The 23,012-nt window shown below is 48.9% G+C and overlaps 1 protein-coding gene across 1 annotated transcript in view; it reads left to right on the top strand.

Annotated features, from left to right (window-relative positions):
• smarca4b (SWI/SNF related BAF chromatin remodeling complex subunit ATPase 4b) overlaps positions 1-23,012 on the top strand; it is a 32,176-nt gene that overhangs the window by 177 nt on the left and 8,987 nt on the right. Inside the window, 22 exon segments of the mRNA XM_080522872.1 lie at positions 479-705; positions 1,891-2,026; positions 2,252-2,431; positions 2,558-2,812; positions 4,262-4,360; positions 5,500-5,764; positions 6,457-6,583; positions 6,929-7,102; positions 8,016-8,189; positions 10,065-10,241; positions 10,345-10,386; positions 11,125-11,255; positions 12,033-12,087; positions 12,409-12,533; positions 13,091-13,238; positions 14,743-14,906; positions 15,422-15,488; positions 16,817-16,927; positions 18,034-18,276; positions 19,028-19,141; positions 20,377-20,484; positions 21,164-21,250. Coding sequence (XP_080378998.1) covers positions 523-705; positions 1,891-2,026; positions 2,252-2,431; positions 2,558-2,812; positions 4,262-4,360; positions 5,500-5,764; positions 6,457-6,583; positions 6,929-7,102; positions 8,016-8,189; positions 10,065-10,241; positions 10,345-10,386; positions 11,125-11,255; positions 12,033-12,087; positions 12,409-12,533; positions 13,091-13,238; positions 14,743-14,906; positions 15,422-15,488; positions 16,817-16,927; positions 18,034-18,276; positions 19,028-19,141; positions 20,377-20,484; positions 21,164-21,250 — 3,165 coding nt within the window. The 5' untranslated portion in view covers positions 479-522.

Here is a 23,012-nt window from a genome sequence, read left to right as displayed (position 1 = left end):
TGCGGTGTTTGCAACGGATTTGTCCGTCTTACATTCATCATTGCATCTTCCCCTCTCAAGTGAAGTCGCTAGGCCGTCTCTAGCCCACAGCTGTATAATTGCTATGCAACGGGAGGCTGCGCGCAACGAGTGATTTGCTGCAGCGCGCACGCAGGAGGGTGAGAGCATGCAATAAGCAATCAGCATAGGAATTAATAAACTGGAGAAAGCTTTTTCTTCATGTTATTGAAAGACCTGCGTTTTGTTTAACACCCCCAAAGAAGAGTAGCCTCGATTTTCTGGACATAAAACGTCCATTTGCGGTAGAATGTGTATAACTAAAGAATACAAGGAAACTCAGCATCCTCCGTTATGTATACAGAGCAATCAAATGATAATGGTGAGCTCTCTCTCTCTCTCACTCTCTCACTCTCTCACTTCTCTTTCCTTGGCTCTTTCCCTCCCTCACTCTCTCCCTCTTTCCCTCGCCTCTCTCCAGTGGTCCCTGCCATTCATCCAATAGCAGGAGGTCCTGATTGAAGGATGTCCACCCCTGACCCTCCCATGGGGGGCACCCCTCGGCCCGGTCCGTCCCCAGGCCGGGGGCCCTCTCCTGGGGCTATGCTGGGGCTGGGCCCCAGTCCAGGCCCTCCATCCTCTGGTCACCCTCTGCCCCAGCCTGGGCCCTCTGGATACCCCCAGGAGAGCATACACCCTCTACACAAAGTAAGGACACGTCATGCTCTTACTGTGTTAGTACTGGAGGCCTAGTGCAGTGCATTAGGTCTAGGTTAGGCTCACCTAACCCAATGTACACAGTCCACCCCACTCACCAGAACTATCTGTCTACTGTGCATGAAATATGTGACAGCAGCTGGTGAAAGCGGGAACAAGGCGACAACTAATCAAAAAAGTTCAGACTTTTATTCTGCAACAGGGAAATAAATGTCAACATTGTTTAAATTTCAAGTCAAGAAATTTCAAGTCAAGACAACAACAAAAAAATCTATGACACACTCGCTAGTCAAGCCAAAATATTGCAATGCAATGGATTTAGTGAGTAATACCCACTACTACACTAGTTAACTATAACACTACTTTACATTGTTAGCAGGCTCACAGAACAAGCTGTGTTAGTTGACTAGAGAGTGTGTCGTTGACTTTCAACAATGCTGAAATGTATTTAAAGTTTTCAGAATAAAAGTCTGAACGTCAAATTGGCTGCTGTCACATATGAGACTTTCATATTCAATCCACTTGTCTACAGAGGCCTATTTACTTAATACCCATTCACCTTTTATCTTCTGATCTCGTATGTTGATGGGGAAGAAGTAGGGTACATTAGCAGAGATATGGTTTGGATAAAACCATCTGCTAAAGCATCTGCTTAAAATGTTACTGTTTTAGTACTAGTACTAGTGCAGTGCATTAGGCCTAGGTTAAGCTTACCTAACACTAATGTACACAGTCTCCCCACCCACCCGAACTATCTGCCATCCATATCAGCGGTGTACTCTTAACGTGCGTGAAAGGGGCTTGAAGACTTTCATATTCAATCCAGGCCCATTTACATAACACCCATTTACTATCATTATCTTCTGATCTTATACAGTAAACAATATCAATCTTGTTTACGTACTGTACAGTATGTTGACATTAACAGGGATGGGGTAGTGGTGGCTTAGTGGATAGTGAGTTGGACGGATGATCAGAAGGTCAGGAGTTCAAATCCCACCTGGGAACACCACCATACCACCACTGTGGTGTGCCCTTGAATAAGGCACTTAGCCCGTACGTTGCTCCAGGGAGACTGTCCCTGTGATCTCTAAATCTCTCTAATTGTAAGTGGCTTTGGATAAATGTAAATGGCTGTCAACCCCCCCCTCCCAACCCCCCACCCTACCCCCACAGCCAACCATGGAAGGCATGCATGAGAAGGGCATGAACGAGGAAGCACGGTTCGCCCAGTTGAAGGGGATGCCCATGAGACAGGGTGGGCACAGCGGAATGGGCCCCCCTCCCAGCCCCATGGACCCCCACACTCAAGGTAGAGAGACCAGTCATGGTTGTCATGGTTGTCATGTCATCAGTCATGGTTGTCCTAAGCGTGGTGTAGAAGTGTCAGTCAGCGGTCTAATATGGCTTTGCGTCTCTAACTGTACAACTATACTGTAGCTCTTAGAAGCAGTAGGTCATATCTTGTACGAATATCTCCCTCTATCCCCTCCCGTCTTTTTTCCCCATCTCTGTTTCTCTCTCTCCCTACGACAAGGCTATCAATCTCCCCTAGGAGGCTCCGATCACTCCAGCCCCGTCCCGTCCTCCGGCCCTCCCTCCGGTCCTCTCTCCGGTCCTCTCTCCGGTCCTCTCCTACCCTCCTCCAGCCGCCCCGGCTCGGCCCCACTGGACGGCCCCGGCGGGGACCCCCAAACCCTGGGCCAACAGCAGCAGAGTCGCCCCGGACCACCCAGCGTCTCCGGCTCCGGCCCAGGCCCCAGCCCAGGCTCCAGCAGCGGTGCTGGGGGCTCCGGAGGTCCCGGAGGTCCCGGAGGTCCCGGAGGTCCCGGAGGCCCTGGAGGCCCCACTCCCTTCAACCAGAACCAGCTCCATCAGCTCCGGGCCCAGATCATGGCCTATAAGATGCTGGCGCGCGGCCAGCCCCTGCCGGACCATCTCCAGATGGCGGTCCAGGGCAAGAGGCCCATGCCTGGGATGCAGCAGCAGCTGCAGCAGCAGCAGTCCATGCCCAGTCTGGCCCCTGGAGCTGGGGGTGGGGGACCCGGACCTGGACCAGGCCCTGGACCGATGCCCTCGGGCTACGGCAGAGCTCACGGTAAGGGAGGCTGGGGGCTGCAGGGACTGAGGCAGGAACTATGCAGTCACACTAGCCCCTCCCCCCCCGCCTTTATATCAAATAACATAATTCCTCTTGACTGAATGGTTCTGAATCTTTGGTTGGTTCTGAACCTTTATCCACTTGTTTATTACTTCATCAGCTGAAATATGTTTCTTCTTCTTCGGCGTATGGGTAGTTGTTTTTCCTCTCCACTCCACCAGGCTCGGGGCCGAGGGGCTACCCTTTTACCACCCCGAGACCTGGTTGAGGGGCTCACCCGGGCTATATTTCTGGACACCCTTCCAGAAGCCACGTCATCGTCTCGTCATCTAATACCGACAGACCATGCATCCCGTTGGGTGGGTGGTACAACGGGCAATCCAGGATAACATGGTCTGCGGTTTGGTCCTCTGCGCCACACTCGCACGACGCATTTGGGGCCAAGCCCCATCTGTGCATTGATGAGCGGAAACGAGACGATTGAGCCGGTCCGGAGACGATTGAGCCTCACCCAGGATAGCCTTGGCAAGTCCATCCCGAGGGGCTCAGGGCCGGCGACTGGGATGTGGTCGCGGAGTTTGGAGGTGTTTGCCTCCCACTCCGCGCGCCACATATAATCCGCCCATCCTGCCGCACTGATGTTAAGATCTCTGCATTGCTGCCTGAGATCCTGTGCGGCAGGCACAAATGGGTGTCTCGACTTGAGACGCCGGGAGGGCTCCGCTGTTATAGTGAGCCTATCATGGAGCAGATGGTTATTAAGCTCCACGGCCCGGCAGGCGAGACGTGCTGTGGCTCCCATGCGGCGGAGGCCTGCGGGCTGGATGCCTGCTAGGATGGGAAGGTTGTCCACGGGGGTAGGACGCAGGCATCCTGTCACAATGCGCAAGGCTTCGTTTATAGGCGAGTCGATAAGGCGGGTGTGGGCACTGCGACACCATACTGGGGCGCAGTATTCACTAGTTGAATAAACGAGGGCTAGGGCTGCCGTGCGCAAGGTCCTTGCGCCGGCGCCCCAGCCCGAGCCAACCAGTCGCCTCATCAACGCCACACGAGCTGTTAACTTCTTGCGCAGTGACTCGAGGTGCCGGCGAAACGTGAGCGTCCTGTCCAATGTCACGCCGAGATAGATTGGCTCAGCGGAACATGGCAGGGGAGTTCCATCTAGGTGTACTCTAAGCTCACGTTTAGCCTCCCTGTTGTTAAGGTGGAAGGCAGCCGACACCGTCTTTGCCTCGCTAAGCTTCAATCTCCATTTCCGGAAGTATGCCACTAGTGTCTGCATGTCCTGGCTCAGAATCCCCTCCACAGACCGCCAATTTCCAGCAGGGTACACCACTGCGAGGTCGCCTGCGTAGGCGTACTTCCGCGAGAGTGTGTTGGTCAGGTCATAGGTGTATATATTATAGAGGAGGGAAATATGTTGATATTCTGGTGTTGTTGTAGGGATGATGGGCCCGAGCATGCCTCCCCCAGGCCCGTCAGGGGTACCAGTAGGCATGCAGGGACAGAACCCCAACGGACCCCTCAAGCCCTGGCCTGAAGGTGAACACAGACTCGAAACCTACAGTACGTTATGTTACGTTCAACACAAATGCGTTGTGATGTGATTGATTCGATGCGATTGATCTTTGTGGGTTAAGAAATGAGCAGTAACATGGATGTCACACAAGTGTTATACAACACAGTTTAGAGAGTCGGTGAATAAGATGGTGAATGTCTAGACTCAAGTGACATTTCTGGTTGTCATTGTTGTTATCCTTACTGCAGTTTATTCAACCTGAAATCCATGGGCATTAGGAATAATGAACCCTAGCTAAATATGAAAAAATTGGGTTGAATCTCAAAAGCCTTTCCTCGATATCCTCACTTCCTCTCTCCCCACCTTCTTTTTTTCTTTTCTTTTTCTGTTTTTTTTTTTTTTCTTTTTTATGGTTAATATTTGTATTGAATTTCACAGAGACATGTACTCAACAGGACATAACAACAACAACAACAACTAGTATCCGTGGGGGAGGTTATTGTCCCATGTAATAGTAGAAAACTAGTTTTGCACTTTTTTGTTATGCAGTACATTGTCCATAAACAATAACAGAGAATGTTTTTTCTCATCCAAGTCTTACAGTCCTAGACACAGCGGCAGCACAAACACCAACACAGTAAATCATATTGTGACCCATACATTGCAGATCTGTTACACATTAGTCTTGTGTACTTTCCTGAGTGTCCCCGCCTTATGTTTAACACACGGGAGGAACCGCAGACCTTCTCATACAATGTGTTATTTTATTTATTTATTTATTTTAAAAATATGTTTTTAGGGCGTTTATGCTTTAACGGGATAGAGACGGTAGAGATTGACAGGAAGGATGGTGAGAGAGAGGAGGGATGACATGCAGGATATGTCGATGGACAAGAATCGAACCATGGACCTTGCGATGATACGGCATTAGTGCCCAACTGACATTATTTCAAACCACATTTCAACGTTGAAGGTCGGTGGCGTGTCCCGGCTGGGAAGGGAAGGGCTTTTGAGATTCGGTCACATGAAAACATTCCATCATGTACAAAACGTACAAGTCTTCATCTCTTCTATATCTAACCCCTGTTCTGTTCTTCTGTTGTGGTGGTCAGTTACAGCACCTTGTGCAGTACAGCCCTTCTCTCTCCTCTCCTCCCCCCAGGTCCCATGGTGAACGCCGGCACCCCGTCCAACGGCCCCCAGAAGCTGCTCCCCCCCCAGCCCACGGGCCGCCCCTCCCCAGCGCCCCCCTCCGCGCCCCCGGGCGCCTCGCCCGTCATGCCCCCTCAGACCCAGTCCCCGGGGCAGCTGGCCCCGCCCGCGGCCCCCACCATGGTGACCCACCTGGCCAAGCAGAACCGGGTCACCCCCATCCAGAAGCCCAGTGGCATGGACCCAGGAGAGATACTGCAGGAGAGGGAGTTCAGGTAAAGGACAGAGAGAGAGGTGTGTTTACACACCGCCAACATCAGTCACAGGAGAAGGGGGGTGTTCCGTCAACGTCGCTAAAGGAAAATCCAGGCTTTTTTTTTTTTTTACACATTTCGCGAGACTTATCAAAAAATCTGATCTTATTTTGATAAATCTCGTGAGACTTCATTGAAAATAAGCCTGGATTTTTCCTTTAGCGACGTTAATGAAATACCCCCCAGGGACAAACAACTAGAGTGCTAGAAGTGGAGCATCATAACAGTTTGAGTGGACATTCCCTTTTTTGTTTTGAGCTGATGATGATAATGATAAACGTTGATTAGATACATAAATGAATAGAGCTTGAATAATATTGAAGACAGTATTTCAGAGAATGCATACATTGGCAACGAATCCACACATAGGCTCTATCTTGGCTTAAAGTGTGTTTATTATGATTATATATACAGTATATATTTTAAAGAATATACATAAGATAGATATGTATTTATTTATAGATAGGTACTTTATTGATCCCAAAGGGGAAATGAAGGCATTACAGCAGCTCACATCACAAACAACAACAACAACAAAATAAAATGAGAATTGAATAATAGAATAAAATAAAAACAGACATAAATAGAAATATTATACAACAGTAACATTCATAATTAACTGTACAGTATATGATATCTCCTGGTCTCCTCAGGCTGCAGGCTCGTATCACCCACCGCATCACGGAGCTGGAGAACCTTCCGGGTTCTCTGGCTGGTGACCTGCGCACCAAGGCCACCATCGAGCTGAAGGCCCTCAGACTGCTCACCTTCCAGAGACAGGTATGCAGAACCATAGCCATGCTCCTCTGTCCTGCTCTGCTCTGGAATGACACTTCTGTTCTATTCTGGAATGGTACTTGTATTCTATTCTATTCTATTCTGGAATGGTACTTGTATTCTATTCTATTCTATTTTATTCTGGAATGGTACCTACCTACCTACGTACTATTCTGTATTATTCTATTTTGTTCTAGTTGTTCAATTGCTTCCAAACATGAATATGACCGTACTGTATATGATGATAGTGATGATGATGGTAATGATGATGTACATAGCACCCGTCATCAAATACCTTCTCTCCCCCCCCCCCCCACCCCGCTCTCCCCCCCCCCCCCCTCTCCCCAGCTGCGTCAGGAGGTGGTGGTGTGTATGCGCCGTGACACGGCCCTGGAGACGGCCCTGGACGCCAAAGCCTACAAGCGCAGCAAGCGCCAGACCCTCCGCGAGGCGCGCATCACAGAGAAGCTGGAGAAGCAGCAGAAGATCGAGCAGGAGCGCAAACGCAAACAGAAGCACCAGGTTACACACACACACACACACACACACACACACACACACACACACACACACACACACACACACACACACACCTCAGACCAGGTTACACAAACAAACAAAACACACCTCAGAGTGGGACGAGTGCTCTCAGGGCGTCAAATCAAATCGAATTATCCAACTTTATTTATATAGCCCATTTCTTACACAGATGCAATACAATGCGCCTTATAGGAGGAAAACAAATCTGAGAGGGAAAATGAAAAAGATAAAACCGGTGATACCGTTACAGGACGCTTGTGATGGGGCTTGTGACGTTTTTTCAGCCCTTCAATCTTTTACATGTTATTGAAATGGATCTATTTCATTGGTACACTGCAAAGAGTAAATCTAAGTAAGATGAAATGTCTTAAATCAAGGCAATATATGATTTTTTACATTTTAGTTTGTTAGTCTGACTGCACTGGTTTTAAGATATCACATATAATATTACTCGTTTTAGAAAATCTTGGCAAGTGACATTTTCTTTTCTTGTTTTTGAGAGCTGACCCTTTTGCAGTGTAGTAATTTGATTAGGAGGGTCTAGATACACTACTACCCTCAGATATGGAAATAGACTCTCATCTATCTCATCTTCCCTTGGATCTTAGATCAGCGGTCTCGGTCGAGGCTTTTAAAAAACAGCTAAAGACTGTTTTGGATAGCCCCCAAAGCCTGTCTTTCTGTGTCCTGTTGATATTGTTGTACACCTGTTGTTACTTGTTCTTATTTTCACTTGTTTGCCTATTTTAACCTGCTATGACTTTTGCTCTTTTATTATGTTTGATTATGTTTCTTCTTTATTATGTTCTCTATATGTAAAGCACTTTGTGACCCCTGGTCTGGGATAGGTGCTATACAAATACATTTTACTTACTTACTTACTTACTATCCACAGGAGTACCTGAACAGCATCCTGGCCCACGCCAAAGAGTTCAAGGAGTACCACCGCTCCATCACCGGCAGGATGCAGAAGCTGACCAAGGCGGTGGCCACCTACCACGCCAACACGGAGCGAGAGCAGAAGAAGGAGAACGAACGCATCGAGAAGGAGAGGATGAGGAGGCTGATGGTGAGGAGGAGGGTTGGGATAGGGAGGGGGACACACACTCACACACACACACACACAAATATACACGCACACACATACACACACACACACACGCGCACACACATGCCCCCCCCCCACACACACGCCCACACACAGAGGCACAGACACACACACACATACACACACATACACACCAGGGATTCCGTTAACCGGTAATTACCGGTCTTTGTCCGGTAAAATTTGTTGAAGTCCGACAAATTGAAAAGTCGTCGGACATATTGTCCGGTGAAAATAATTCCCTCTAAGCACAACTTGAATACAATTCACATTCTGATTCCTTCTATTTTAAAAAAAGATGAATATATAGGCTATGTATTTCTTTTATTATGATATGATTTGACACCGGCATGATGATGACTCCTAATGTGTAGGCTGGCCTATGCGAAACAGCGGTAATAGTCAGGTGCCACATGGGATTGATGCCAGATGGGATTACAGCCTAACCAGTCTATTACCGCTTAAACCCAGTAGCCCATTCGGCGATAACCCGGCCCATCTGGCAACCCAGAGTTCAGAGTTGAATGGAAAGAAACTTTCCCCTGGCTGCGTTTAGATGAGGAAGGAAAAATGTTCTGCTCACCGTGCAAAAAATCGGGGAGGAATAACGGATTCACGAGAGGAGAAACGAATATGAGAATGTCGGCTCTCACTGATCACAGGCGGTGCAGTGAGCACATATCGGCGGTCAGTTTGAGGCAACAGCAAACCGCTATGAAAGGCCACTGTGAGCAGGCTAATGAAACGGCTAACAATAAGCTGCACTCTCAGCTACAAGTTGCATTTCACATGGCAAAAAATGGCATCGCATGTCATCAGTATGTGGGACTGACTGAGCTACTGAAAGCAGTTAAGGCTCCAGATTTTGTCTTGAGTGAGGGCATTTAGCGCCACAGCGACTCCGTTGATGACATGGAAAGGGCACTGCAAGACGTTGTGATGGATCAGCTGGATGAAAAGCTAAAGGGGAGTGACTTCATTGGAATTATCATTGATGAGACAGTAAATATCACCGTGGACAAGAAGCTGATTATATACGTGAAGTTGGAAATAAAAGGAAGAGTTGAGACATGTTTTCTGGGCAATTATGATGTGCGGGACCGCACAGAGTGTATATTTGACAAAGTGGTGGAGGTGCTCCGCGAGAGAGGTGTGGAGCTGTCCCGCGTCATTGGCCTGGGCTTTCCATTCAGGTGCACTGTGGTGCCCACCGAGTTGCGCTGGCCGCGCTAGATGCTGCAAAGGCTGTTGACCAGGTAGGAGCCTACAAGCGCACAACTGCTTCTGTGTACTCCTTTTGTCCACCTGGTTATAGAAATGACGTTGTTTTATTGATTAAAAAAGGGTAAAACTGGAAAGAGAAAATAGAAAACTCACATTAATCCCAAACAATTTGACAAACTTCAGTTAACGTAATGTGGAGTCCGTTCATTGATCGATGCTGTCTGTTCAGTTCCCAGTGAGGCGCCCGTTCAGCGCTGGACATAATGGCATAGCGCGCATGCGAATCATGTTATATTATTATATATTATATAGCTTGCATCTAATCATATCGGATGAGAAATAGACATTAAATGGCATATATAGGCCGCTACACAACAGTTATCACCGCGACAAACAGCTATATTATATTTTAATATGATGACCGGAATATCTCACGTTTGTCCGGTAAATCGAAATCTTCCCGGACATCGGCAATTTTTTCTAACGGAAACCCTGATACACACGCACACACATGCACCCCCCCCACACACACACACGCCCACACACAGAGGCACAGACACACACACACACACACACACACACACACATCCCTGAGTCTGTGTGTGTGTCTGGCAGGCGGAGGATGAGGAGGGCTACCGTAAGCTGATCGACCAGAAGAAGGACAAGCGGCTGGCCTACCTGCTGCAGCAGACAGACGAGTACGTGGCCCACCTCACGGAGCTGGTCTGCGCCCACAAGGCCGTGCAGGCGCTCAAGGAGAAGAAGAAGAAGAAGAGGAAGAAGGAAAAGAAGGTACAGTATGGGGCGGGTTACTTGTGCTCTGTTCAAGGACAATAAGAAGTTGAATCTTATGGGATGTTAATCTGAATGGCTGGCTGCTCCACAGAGACTGGAGAATGCTGAGGGTCAGACTCCTGCCCTGGGGCCTGATGGAGAGGTCAGTTACCTCCAGAATCCCTTGTTGTAACTGTCATAGCCATGCGCTTGCTCATAGTTATAATAATAGCTGTATTCCTCTATTCGTAGAAGTAGTTTGTACAGTGGTACAGTAGTCAAGGTTCGGTATCCAGACATTTCTCTTGTTCTCTTTAAATTGTCTTTTTGTGTTTAAAAAAACCAACAAAAAAACACGACAATTTTAAACGTGCGCACACGACAAAGACCTAGATGTACGTGAATAGAGTCATAGAGGATGTTACACAATGAAGTCCAAGACTTATTTCCATTGTGATCCTCTTACGTCCCAGTCAGTAGGCTTCAGTGTCATTTTCCAGTGGTTGTCTGACCCCTGACCCTGTTCTGTCTGACCCCTGACCCTGCTCTGTCTGACCTCTGACCCTGTTCTGTCTGACCTTGTTCTGTCTGATCCTGTTTTGTCTGACCTCTGACCCTGTTCTGTCTGACCCTGTTCTGTCTGACCCCTGACCCTGTCCTGTCTGACCCTGTTCTGTCTGACCCTGTTCTGTCTGACCCCTGACCCTGTCCTGTCTGACCCTGTTCTGTCTGACCCTGTTCTGTCTGACCCTGTTCTGTCTGACCCTGTTCTGTCTGACCTCTGACCCTGTTCTGTCTGACCCCTGACCCTATTCTGTCTGACCCTGCTCTGTCTGACCCCTGACCCTGTCCTGTCTGACCCCTGACCCTGTCCTGTCCTGTCCTGTCCCCCCCCCCGAAGCCTCTGGATGAGACGAGCCAGATGAGTGACCTGCCAGTGAAGGTGATCCATGAGGAAAGTGGCAACATCCTGACGGGGGTGGACGCTCCCCGAGCTGGGCAGCTGGACACCTGGCTGGAGATGAACCCAGGGTGAGAACTGGTCTGAACTGGTCTGAGCTGGTCTGAACCAGTCTGGGCTGGTCTGAGCTGGTCTGAGCTGGTCTGAACCGGTCTGACCTGGTCTGACCTGGTCTGACCTGGTCTGACCTGCTCTGAACTGCTCTGAACTGCTCTGAACTGCTCTGAACTGCTCTGAACTGCTCTGAACATGTCTGAACTGCTCTGAACTGCTCTGAACTGGTTAGAATGAGATTGTAGTGATCCTATGTACTTTGTACTATCCCTCCTAAATACCTCTTCATCCCCACTACCCCCCTGTACAGTTTCTCTACTGTAAATAAATAAGTAATTCTTCCTTCTTCTAGCATTGTGACTGCCAATGCCCCCTGGTCCTAGCATAGATGACTTTTTCTTATGATGACTAATGGATAGATGATTCACTTACCTAGACAAAGGCATTTGTTGTAAGTCGCTTTGGATAAAGGCGTCTGCTAAATGGCAATGTAAATGTTATGTAAAATCTATGTAAAGACCTGTTAGCAACCCCACCTAGTGAGTTAACTCTCTATATGCTGGGGCAGTAGCTAGTGCGTCCAGTTGGCAAGCGGAAGGTCATGGGTTCGACACTCGCTTGGGGCAAGCTACTCTACCCTGCTGCTCGCTACAGTATTGTGTGTTGTGTGTATGTAGCCTATAATGCTTTGGTTCGGGGTCACTATTAAGCACTTTGTGACCTTTTTGGGAGAGAAAGCTGATACGAATACAGTCTGACTGACATGTTGGTGTGTCTTATGTCCCTCCTCTCAGTTACGAGGTGGCCCCTCGCTCTGACAGTGAAGACAGCGAATCGGAAGAGGAAGAGGTGGGTGGTTGTGTGGCTAAAACGCAGCTAGCGGTTGTACTGTACAGTCTTATGAGGCTTATGATTCATGCAATATCGGAAAAAAACACTGAACTTCTGAGGTGAAAATGTCAAGTTATTTGTGTAGAGCCTCCACATGGGCTTCCACATCTCCTTTGTACAATGAGTTTCATTGAGTACAACGTCCCAGTTTCCTAGCTCCGAGAGCACATGACTGACACATTACGGCTCAGTTGCACGGTCCCGACCCAGATAGCAGCGTGTGACCTTGTGATTGACAAGCTGTTGTCCCCCCCCCCCCCCCCACCTCCGGCCTGTCAGGAGGAAGAGGAGGAGCTCCCCCCTCCGCCCCAGACTCCTCCCGTGGTCGTGGAGGAGAAGAAGATGAAGATCCCAGACCCAGACTGCGAGGAGGTGTCCGAGGTGGACGTACGACACATCATCGAGTGAGTCCACTGTAGGACGAGATGGACGTACAGATGGACAGGTTGTAGGACAGTAGGACATAACCTCAAAAACCTCTGTCGCATATTTATGCATGTGTCTGATGATGAGACTTTCTCAATGACTTGAGTATATTTCCCACCTAAACATGTGTTGTTGTTGTTGTTGTTGTTGTTGTTGTTGTTGTTGTTTTTAAATACTAATTTCCCAGCTTGGTGGTGTAATTGTCCCTGGAGAGCCACAGTGGGTGCAGGTTTTTGTTCCAACCCAGTGCTATCACAGCTGATTCAACATGGGCCGGTTTCAGACAAGGCTTAAGCCTAATCCTTGGCTAAAAAGCATCTTCAATGGAGGTTTTACATTGAAAGAGTGATCTAGTCCAGGACTAGGCAAGAAGCAGCCTTGTCTGTGAGACCCACCCCAGGTGTGTCACTGCTGAGCTTGGACAAAAAGCCTGCAGTTCTCCAGGATCTCACTCCTGGATGTCACCCCCCCCCCTTCGAGTCCAGGTAAAGGTCCAGATCAGCTGATGGAGTGGTGTCCCCTTCCCCCCCCCCAGGCACGCTAAGCAGGATGTGGACGATGAGTACGGCAGCGCGGCGTTCGCACGGGGGCTGCAGTCCTACTACGCCGTGGCCCACGCCGTGACGGAGAGGGTGGATAAGCAGCCCTCCATACTCATAAACGGCAAGCTCAAACAGTACCAGGTGAGGCCCAGCTCAAACGGTACCAGGTGAGGCCCAGCTCAAACAGTACCAGGTGAGGGGCAGGGGGCCAGCTCAAACAGTACCAGGTGGGGGGCAGGGGGCCAGCTCAAACAGTACCAGGTGGGGGGCAGGGGGCCAGTTCAAACAGTACCAGGTGGGGGGCAGGGGGCCAGCTCAAACAGTACCAGGTGGGGGGCAGGGGCCCAGCTCAAACGGTACCAGGTGAGGCCCAGGTCAAACAGTACCAGGTGAGGCCCAGCTCAAACAGTACCAGGTGAGGCCAGCTCAAACAGTACCAGGTGGGGGGCAGGGGGCCAGCTCAAACGGTACCAGGTGAGGCCCAGGTCAAACAGTACCAGGTGAGGCCCAGCTCAAACAGTACCAGGTGAGGCCAGCTCAAACAGTACCAGGTGGGGGGCAGGGGGCCAGCTCAAACGGTACCAGGTGAGGCCCAGGTCAAACAGTACCAGGTGAGGCCCAGCTCAAACAGTACCAGGTGAGGCCAGCTCAAACAGTACCAGGTGGGGGGCAGGGGGCCAGCTCAAACAGTACCAGGTGAGGCCCAGGTCAAACAGTACCAGGTGAGGCCCAGCTCAAACAGTACCAGGTGAGGCCAGCTCAAACAGTACCAGGTGAGGCCAGCTCAAACAGTACCAGGTGAGGCCAGCTCAAACGGTACCAGGTGAGGCCCAGGTCAAACAGTACCAGGTGAGGCCCAGCTCAAACAGTACCAGGTGAGGCCCAGCTCAAACAGTACCAGGTGAGGCCAGCTCAAACAGTACCAGGTGAGGTCCAGCTCAAACAGTACCAGGTGAGGTCCAGCTCAAACAGTACCAGGTGGGACCAGCTCATGGCCCATAGGGCAGGAGCCTATCTCCTGTTTCCCGTAGCGTGAGGCGGCTTGATGTACAAGTACACCCCCTGGACATGACGCTGGTATGTCGCAGGGTCTTACACCCAATCCAACCCTTAATCTTGTGTTAGAAGAATGATTTTTTCTTTTTTTTATTACACAGGAGAAACAGTACAGGGGGGGTAGTATATGTCTCAGGAGGGACAGCTAAGGTCTCTCTCTCTCTCTCTCTTTCTCTCTATCTACTCCTTTCCCTTTCCCTCTCCCTCGTTCCCTCACCCCACCTCTCATTCTCACCCTCTCTCTCTCTCTCTCTCTCTCTCTCTCTCTCTCTCTCTCTCTCTCTCTCTCTCTCTCTAGACAGACAGATAGATAAATAGATAGATAGGTACTTTATTGATCCCCGAGGGGGAAATTCAGGCGACTTCTGAAACGTGATATGCACTAACAACAGTCCAGTATGATTTAACATCCCCCCAGCCTGACTCTGATCACCCCGATCGAGCCAGCCGGAGGACGAGGATTTATTGTATCCACCCCCCTCCCTCCCTCCCTCCCTCCCTCCCACCCTCCCTCCCTCCCTCCTTCCCCCCCTCCCTCCCTCCCTCCCTCCTTCCCCCCCTCCCTCCCTCCCTCCCTCCCTCCTCTCAGATTAAAGGTCTGGAGTGGCTGGTGTCTCTGTACAACAACAACCTGAACGGCATCCTGGCAGACGAGATGGGCCTGGGGAAGACCATCCAGACCATCGCCCTCATCACCTACCTCATGGAGAACAAGCGTGTCAATGGAGCCTTCCTCATCATCGTGCCCCTCTCGTCAGTACCCGGATTGTAGCCCCTCCTCTTTTGTAATAGAAAAAAAACGTCTCTCTCTGTCTCTCTCTCTCCCCCCATCCTCTCTCTCTGTCTCTCTCCCCCCCTCTGTCCTCCCCCATTCTCTCTCTCTCTGTCTCTCTCTCTATCTCCCCCATACTCTCTCTCTCTCTCTGTCTCTCTCTCTCTCTCTCCCGCTCCCCCACTCTCTCTCTCTGTCTCTCTCTCACGCCGCTTAACCCTCCTTTTTTACAAAATAACCGTTACAACACCACTCCCTTCTCCTAATCCTGGCTCTCTATTTCAACGATTGATAAAGGATGAACAGATCAAAAGATGGAGAGGAGGATGAACACTGTATATTTCAGTGATTGTGTGTGTGTGTGTGTGTGTGTGTGTGTGTGTGTGTGTGTGAGTGTGTGTGTGTGTGTGTATGTGAATGTGTGTGTTTCGTCTCCTATGAGATACGAAATAACCCACATTGAGTTGAGTTGTGCTCTCTTCTCTCTCAACGACAGAACGCTCTCCAACTGGGTGTATGAGTTTGATAAGTGGGCTCCGTCCGTGGTGAAAGTCTCCTACAAGGTGAGTCCGAGTTAATATAATAATAATAATAATAATAATAATAATAATAATAATAATAATAATAATATATGCCATTTAGCTGACACTTTAGGCCAAAGCGACTCCTAATGTTGCGGGGGGGGGGGGGGGGTCGATTAGTTGATGGCTGCTAGGATCGATTCATTGATTCATTGATCGCACAGCCCATGGGGCGTAATTTAAACAACAATGTTGAAGCGTGAATGTGTTCCCTGCCAGGAGTGATCTGATATGACAGTGAGTGATCTGATATGACAGTGAGTGATATGATATGATAGTGAGTGATCTGATAGGACAGTGAGTGATTTGATAGGACAGTGAGTGAATGAAAGCGCCAGGTCTGCTGCTGTTGGAAGGAGTGATGGTCAACAGCTACAGCTGTGCCACTGTGTCACTCAAGTCAGGGAAAATGAGTATTTCTGAAGGATTTTTGAATGATGACCTTTTTTTCTTTTTCAATTTGGACCCCCACATCATCACATAATTTCTCTAATTCTCTAACTTTATAAGCGTAATTGTACTGGTGTTTTATCTTGGCCAGGTCTCCCTTCAAAAAAGAGATTTTAATCTCAACGGACCTCCTGGTTAAATAAAGGTTAAATAAAGAATAAAAAACACACACACACACACACACACACACCCCCCCCCCCCCCCAATAGACTAAGGGATGAGTCTGACTCATCCCCTCCGAGGGTGTGACCTGGTGGTTGACTGACTCATCCCCTCCGAGGGTGTGACCTGGTGGTGAGTCTGACTCATCCCCTCCGAGGGTGTGACCTGGTGGTTGACTGACTCCTCCCCTCCGAGGGTGTGACCTGGTGGTTGACTGACTCATCCCCTCCGAGGGTGTGACCTGGTGGTTGACTGACTCATCCCCTCCGAGGGTGTGACCTGGTGGTTGACTGACTCATCCCCTCCGAGGGTGTGACCTGGTGGTTGTCTGACTCATCCCCTCCGAGGGTGTGACCTGGTGGTTGACTGACTCATCCCCTCCGAGGGTGTGACCTGGTGGTGAGTCTGACTCATCCCCTCCGAGGGTGTGACCTGGTGGTGAGTCTGACTCATCCCCTCCGAGGGTGTGACCTGGTGGTTGTCTGACTCCTCCCCTCCGAGGGTGTGACCTGGTGGTTGTCTGACTCCTCCCCTCCGAGGGTGTGACCTGGTGGTTGACTGACTCCTCCCCTCCGAGGGTGTGACCTGGTGGTTGACTGACTCCTCCCCTCCGAGGGTGTGACCTGGTGGTTGACTGACTCCTCCCCTCCGAGGTGTGACCTGGTGGTTGTGTAGCTTCAGTCCTTCCTCCTCCACAGGGTTCTCCCCAGGCCAGGCGGGCCTTCGTCCCCCAGCTGCGCAGCGGCAAGTTCAACGTCCTGCTCACCACCTACGAGTACATCATCAAGGACAAACAAGTACTGGCCAAGGTAGTGTTGTGGATTTATTTGAGTCTTAATAGATTGAGTAAAACGTATAAAGCACAAAGAGCCTAAATCAATATTTGTCTCCAAAGAGGCCTTTTATTAAGCAAAGTCACATGAGCGCAGAGAGAAAATAGCAGACAAAGCGGACTCATATTTATAGAACTGTCCTTGGTCATGAGGTCACTATTCTTGGGAAAACAATCATATTATACAAATCTGTGATTGCACAAGTTATAGGCCGTGTCCACTGTCAGAATTATTCACTGCGCCACAGTTCTTGGCACATCTCTTACAGGAAGGAAATGGGCCTTCCTTGAGTGCTAGATTCGCCAAAATGTAGAGAGTTCTCTATACTGATTCTCAGTATAAAATGATATAAAACTACAACAGTAGGCCTACATTTCATGTTTCTTTTGTTGATACCATAGATACGTCGGTATATGCACACATACTTTTTGGATAATCGTAAATTCTGTCATTTGTTCTATTCGTCTCTTGATTCTGGTGGTGTTTTATTTTTTTATCTTGTTTCATCTGTTTCTGTGTCTATGGTTCCCTCACCTCTGACCCCACTACGCCACTGTCCCTAGCCCTGCTGATGACCCCTTTGTGTGACTTGACCACCGTAAACGTTTTCTTTTTCTTTTGGCATTTAGCAAGACGCCTTTATCCAAAGTGACTTACAACAAGTACATTTGTCTAAGGAAGTGAATCATCTATTCATCAGTCATCGTAAGAAGAAGTCATCTATGCTAGGACCAGGGGCCATTGGCAGTTATAATGCTGGAAGAAGGAAGAATTAAGAATTATTATTATTTATTTTTATTTTATTTACAGTAAATAAACTGTAGATTTCTGTAAAGAAATCCCCCTCTCACTCCCTCTACACCATCCAAACCCCCCCTCCCCCCCCCTCACTCTTCCTCTACACCATCCAAACCCCCCCTCACTCTCCCTCTACACCATCCAAACCCCCCCTCCCCCCTCTCTCTCTCCCTCTACACCATCCAAACCTCCCCCCCTCACTCTCCCTCTACACCATCCAAACCCCCCCTCCCTCCTCACTCTCCCTCTCACCACCCCCTCACCCCCCCCCCCCCCCCGCGCAGATCCGCTGGAAGTACATGATCGTGGACGAGGGCCACCGGATGAAGAACCACCACTGTAAGCTGACCCAGGTGCTGAACACCCACTACCTGGCCCCCCGCCGGGTCCTCCTGACGGGCACGCCCCTCCAGAACAAGCTGCCGGAGCTCTGGGCGCTGCTCAACTTCCTGCTGCCCACCATCTTCAAGAGCTGCACCACCTTCGAACAGTGGTTCAACGCCCCCTTCGCCATGACGGGGGAGAAGGTGGGCGGGGTTCTCATCAGTCTATTAGATTAGGTTTGGTTAGGTTAGGTTAGGTTAGGTTAAGTTGTTAGATTACGCATACGCAGAGTTTGACTTTTACCCTTGGGGGGGCACCAGAAGAAAAAAAATCCAGCCTAACCACAGTCTAAAAACCCACCAAAAACCAGCCCAAAACATATATTGTCAGAAAACCGCTAATTACTATTGGGCAGGTGCCCATCTCCTGCCCCCTATACTGTATGTCTGTTGCCAATGATGTTTGTAAAATAAAATAAAATTAAAAACCTGCACATTGTATGTAGCTATTAGGGCAGAGCCGTGGGAACTACTTTGTGGGAGAGGGTGCTGTAAATATTAGGTTAGGTTAGGTTAGGTTAGGTTAGGTTGTTAGATTAGGTTAGGTTAGGTTGGGGGTTGGGTTAGATTGGATTGGATTACATTACATTACATTACATTACATTAACTTTAGAAGATATAGGGCCCAGTTTCACAGAAAAGGCTTGAGCCTAATCCTAGACTAAAAAGCATCTTCCATGGAGGTTTTACATTGAAAGTCTCCTCCTTTCCTCCTCTCCCCCCTCTCCCCCTCTCCCTCCTCTCCTCCTTTCGTCCTCTCCTCCTTTCCTCCTCTCCCCCCTCTCCTCCTCTCCCTCCTCTCCTTCTCTCCTTCTCTCCCTCTCTCCCTCTCCCTCTCCCCCTTTCCCTCCTCTCCTCCTCTCCCTCCTCTCCTCCTCTCCTCCTCTCTCTCCAGGTGGACCTGAATGAAGAGGAGACCATCCTGATCATCCGTCGCCTCCACAAGGTGCTCCGCCCCTTCCTGTTACGCAGGCTGAAGAAGGAAGTAGAGGCTCAGCTACCTGAGAAGGCATGTCACATACACGCGCACTAGGGGTGCAACGGTTCAGTTGGCCCACGGTTCGGTACGGTTCGGTATTTTGGGTCACGGTTTTCGGTACGGTTCGGTTCAGAAACAAACGTTCCAGACCAACTCGACCTCTGACCAAAGGCCGCGTTCGAGGCATTCACGTGGACGCTCCGGCGCTCTCAGAGCTAATTTACGAACGCGGCCAAATTGATCTTCTCGCCATAAAGCTTAAGCGTACAGTGGGCTTCCTGTATAGATTTAAATCTTGCTTTTCCTTGGCTTCCAGAAAACGTCTTGTCTCCGCCCTTTTCCTTTCACAATTGGATTATGGTGATACAGTATATAGGTTTGCTTCTCTGTCCACTTTATCCAAGCTAGACCCCCTGTATCATTCGGTTCTAAGATACATCACCAATAGTGCCTTCAGGACCCATCACTGTACACTGTATAGTCTGGTTGGATGGCCATCTCTTTCTGTCAGAAGGCTCCAACACTGGTACACTCTTGTGTTTAAAATCATCTCTGGCTTCTTACCGAATTATCTGGGCCTGAAGTTCATCCCTATACCGAGTGGCTCGGGTCTCAGGTCTCGTAGATGGCTACAATACAAGGTGCCACTTATCATGAACAATGTTGGAAGGGCAAGCTTGTCTTATTATGGCCCTTGGTCTTGGAATGACCTACAGACTACTTTTAAATTAGAGGCCCTTATTTCCATAAGTATCTTCAAGCGTAGATTAAAGGATGTGGTCACCGCTCGCTGTACCTGCTTTGGTTAGACTTCTCAATGTTTTAATCACCTTGTAAATACCCCTACCATTGTTTGTCTATTGTATTGTTGCCACTGTCTTATGTCCTGTCTTGTTATCTGAACAGTTTTTTTAAGCTACTATTTTGACCCTGTCTTGGCCAGGTCTCTCTTGTAAAAGAGGTTTTAATCTCAATGTGACTTCCTGGTAAAATAAAGGTAAAAAAAAAAAAAAAAAAAAAAAACGAAAACCGAAAACCGTCACGGTTCACTAGTGAATTGAGCCGTGGAACGCAAACCGTACCGTCCGTAAAAAAACCGAGAACCGTTGCACCCCTAACGCGCACACACACACACACACATACACACGCACAGACACACACACACACACGCACACACACACACACACGCACACACACACACACACACACACACACAGTGGCGATTTTGTATGAATGTCCCCTGTCCCTCTCTCTGTGTCCACCAGGTGGAGTATGTGATCAAGTGTGACATGTCGTCTCTCCAGAAGGTTCTTTACAGACACATGCAGGCCAAGGGGATCCTGCTGACAGACGGCTCAGAGAAAGACAAGAAGGTGAGGAAGAGGAGGAGGAGGAGGAGGAGGAGGAGAGACTAGTAGGCTTCATGTGTGTGACCGGTGTATACGTTTTCAGGTCGAAACTTGTTCAAAGTATTTCCTGCGTGTGTTCATGTGTAAGCGCTGGTGCAGGGTGGAGACAATAGGTCATAATCCCACATTCGTGTTTACGGTTACAAGAGATATGTCTCCAGGTCTGAGCCCTTTCTGTCTGTCTGTCTGTCTGTCTCTCTACCTGTCTGTCTGTCTGCCTGCCTGTCTCTCTGCCTGTCTGACTCTCTGTCTGTCTGTCTGTCTGTCTGCCTGCCTGTCTCTCTGTCCGCCTGTCTGTCTGTCTGTCTGACTTTCTGTCTGTCTGTCTGTCTCTCTGTCTGTCTGTCTCTCTGCCTGTCTGACTCTCTGTCTCTCTGCCTGTCTGTCTCTCTGCCTGCCTGTCTGTCTCTCTGTCTGTCTGTGTGTCTGTCTGTCTGTCTGTCTCTCTACCTGTCTCTCTGTCTGTCTGTCTGTCTGTCTCTGCCTATCTGTCTCTCTGCCTATCTGTCTCTCTGCCTATCTGTCTCTCTGCCTGTCTGACTCTCTCTCTCTCTCTGCCTGTCTGTCTCTCTGCATGTCTGTCTCTCTGCATGTCTGTCTGTCTCTCTGCCTGTCTGACTCTCTGTCTGCCTGTCTGTTGCAGGGTAAAGGCGGCACCAAGACTCTGATGAACACCATCATGCAGCTGAGGAAGATCTGTAACCACCCCTACATGTTCCAACAGATAGAGGTAGACTGTTGTCATGGTCCAACAGACAGATAGAGGTAGACTGTTGTCATGGTCCAACAGACAGATAGAGGTAGACTGTTGTCATGGTCCAACAGACAGATAGAGGTAGACTGTTGTCATGGTCCAACAGACAGATAGAGGTAGACTGTTGTCATGTTCCAACAGACAGATAGAGGTAGACTGTTGTCATGGTCCAACAGACAGATAGAGGTAGACTGTTGTTATGGTCCAACAGATAGATAGAGGTAGACTGTTGTCATGGTCCAACAGATAGATAGAGGTAGACTGTTGTCATGGTCCAACAGACAGATAGAGGTAGACTGTTGTCATGGTCCAACAGACAGATAGAGGTAGACTGTTGTCATGGTCCAACAGACAGATAGAGGTAGACTGTTGTCATGGTCCAACAGACAGATAGAGGTAGACTGTTGTCATGGTCCAACAGACAGATAGAGGTAGACTGTTGTCATGGTCCAACAGACAGATAGAGGTAGACTGTTGTCATGGTCCAACAGACAGATAGAGGTAGACTGTTGTCATGGTCCAACAGACAGATAGAGGTAGACTGTTGTCATGGTCCAACAGACAGATAGAGGTAGACTGTTGTCATGGTCCAACAGACAGATAGAGGTAGACTGTTGTCATGGTCCAACAGATAGATAGAGGTAGACTGTTGTCATGGTCCAACAGACAGATAGAGGTAGACTGTTGTCATGGTCCAACAGATAGATAGAGGTAGACTGTTGTCATGGTCCAACAGATAGATAGAGGTAGACTGTTGTCATGGTCCAACAGACAGATAGAGGTAGACTGTTGTCATGGTCCAACAGACAGATAGAGGTAGACTGTTGTCATGGTCCAACAGACAGATAGAGGTAGACTGTTGTCATGGTCCAACAGATAGATAGAGGTAGACTGTTGTCATGGTCCAACAGATAGATAGAGGTAGACTGTTGTTATGGTCCAACAGATAGATAGAGGTAGACTGTTGTCATGGTCCAACAGACAGATAGAGGTAGACTGTTGTTATGGTCCAACAGATAGATAGAGGTAGACTGTTGTCATGGTCCAACAGATAGATAGAGGTAGACTGTTGTCATGGTCCAACAGACAGATAGAGGTAGACTGTTGTCATGGTCCAACAGATAGATAGAGGTAGACTGTTGTCATGGTCCAACAGACAGATAGAGGTAGACTGTTGTCATGGTCCAACAGACAGATAGAGGTAGACTGTTGTCATGGTCCAACAGATAGATAGAGGTAGACTGTTGTTATGGTCCAACAGATAGATAGAGGTAGACTGTTGTCATGGTCCAACAGATAGATAGAGGTAGACTGTTGTTATGGTCCAACAGATAGATAGAGGTAGACTGTTGTCATGGTCCAACAGATAGATAGAGGTAGACTGTTGTCATGGTCCAACAGATAGATAGAGGTAGACTGTTGTCATGGTCCAACAGACAGATAGAGGTAGACTGTTGTCATGGTCCAACAGACAGATAGAGGTAGACTGTTGTTATGGTCCAACAGATAGATAGAGGTAGACTGTTGTCATGGTCCAACAGACAGATAGAGGTAGACTGTTGTCATGGTCCAACAGATAGATAGAGGTAGACTGTTGTCATGGTCCAACAGATAGATAGAGGTAGACTGTTGTCATGTTCCAACAGATAGATAGAGGTAGACTGTTGTCATGGTCCAACAGATAGATAGAGGTAGACTGTTGTCATGGTCCAACAGATAGATAGAGGTAGACTGTTGT

This window comes from Nansenia antarctica, assembly GCF_963989245.1.
Source record: "Nansenia antarctica genome assembly, chromosome: 2".
NCBI lineage: Eukaryota > Metazoa > Chordata > Actinopteri > Argentiniformes > Microstomatidae > Nansenia > Nansenia antarctica.
The sequence above is the reverse complement of the archived record's forward strand: the minus strand, read 5'-3'. Positions and strand labels throughout refer to the sequence as shown.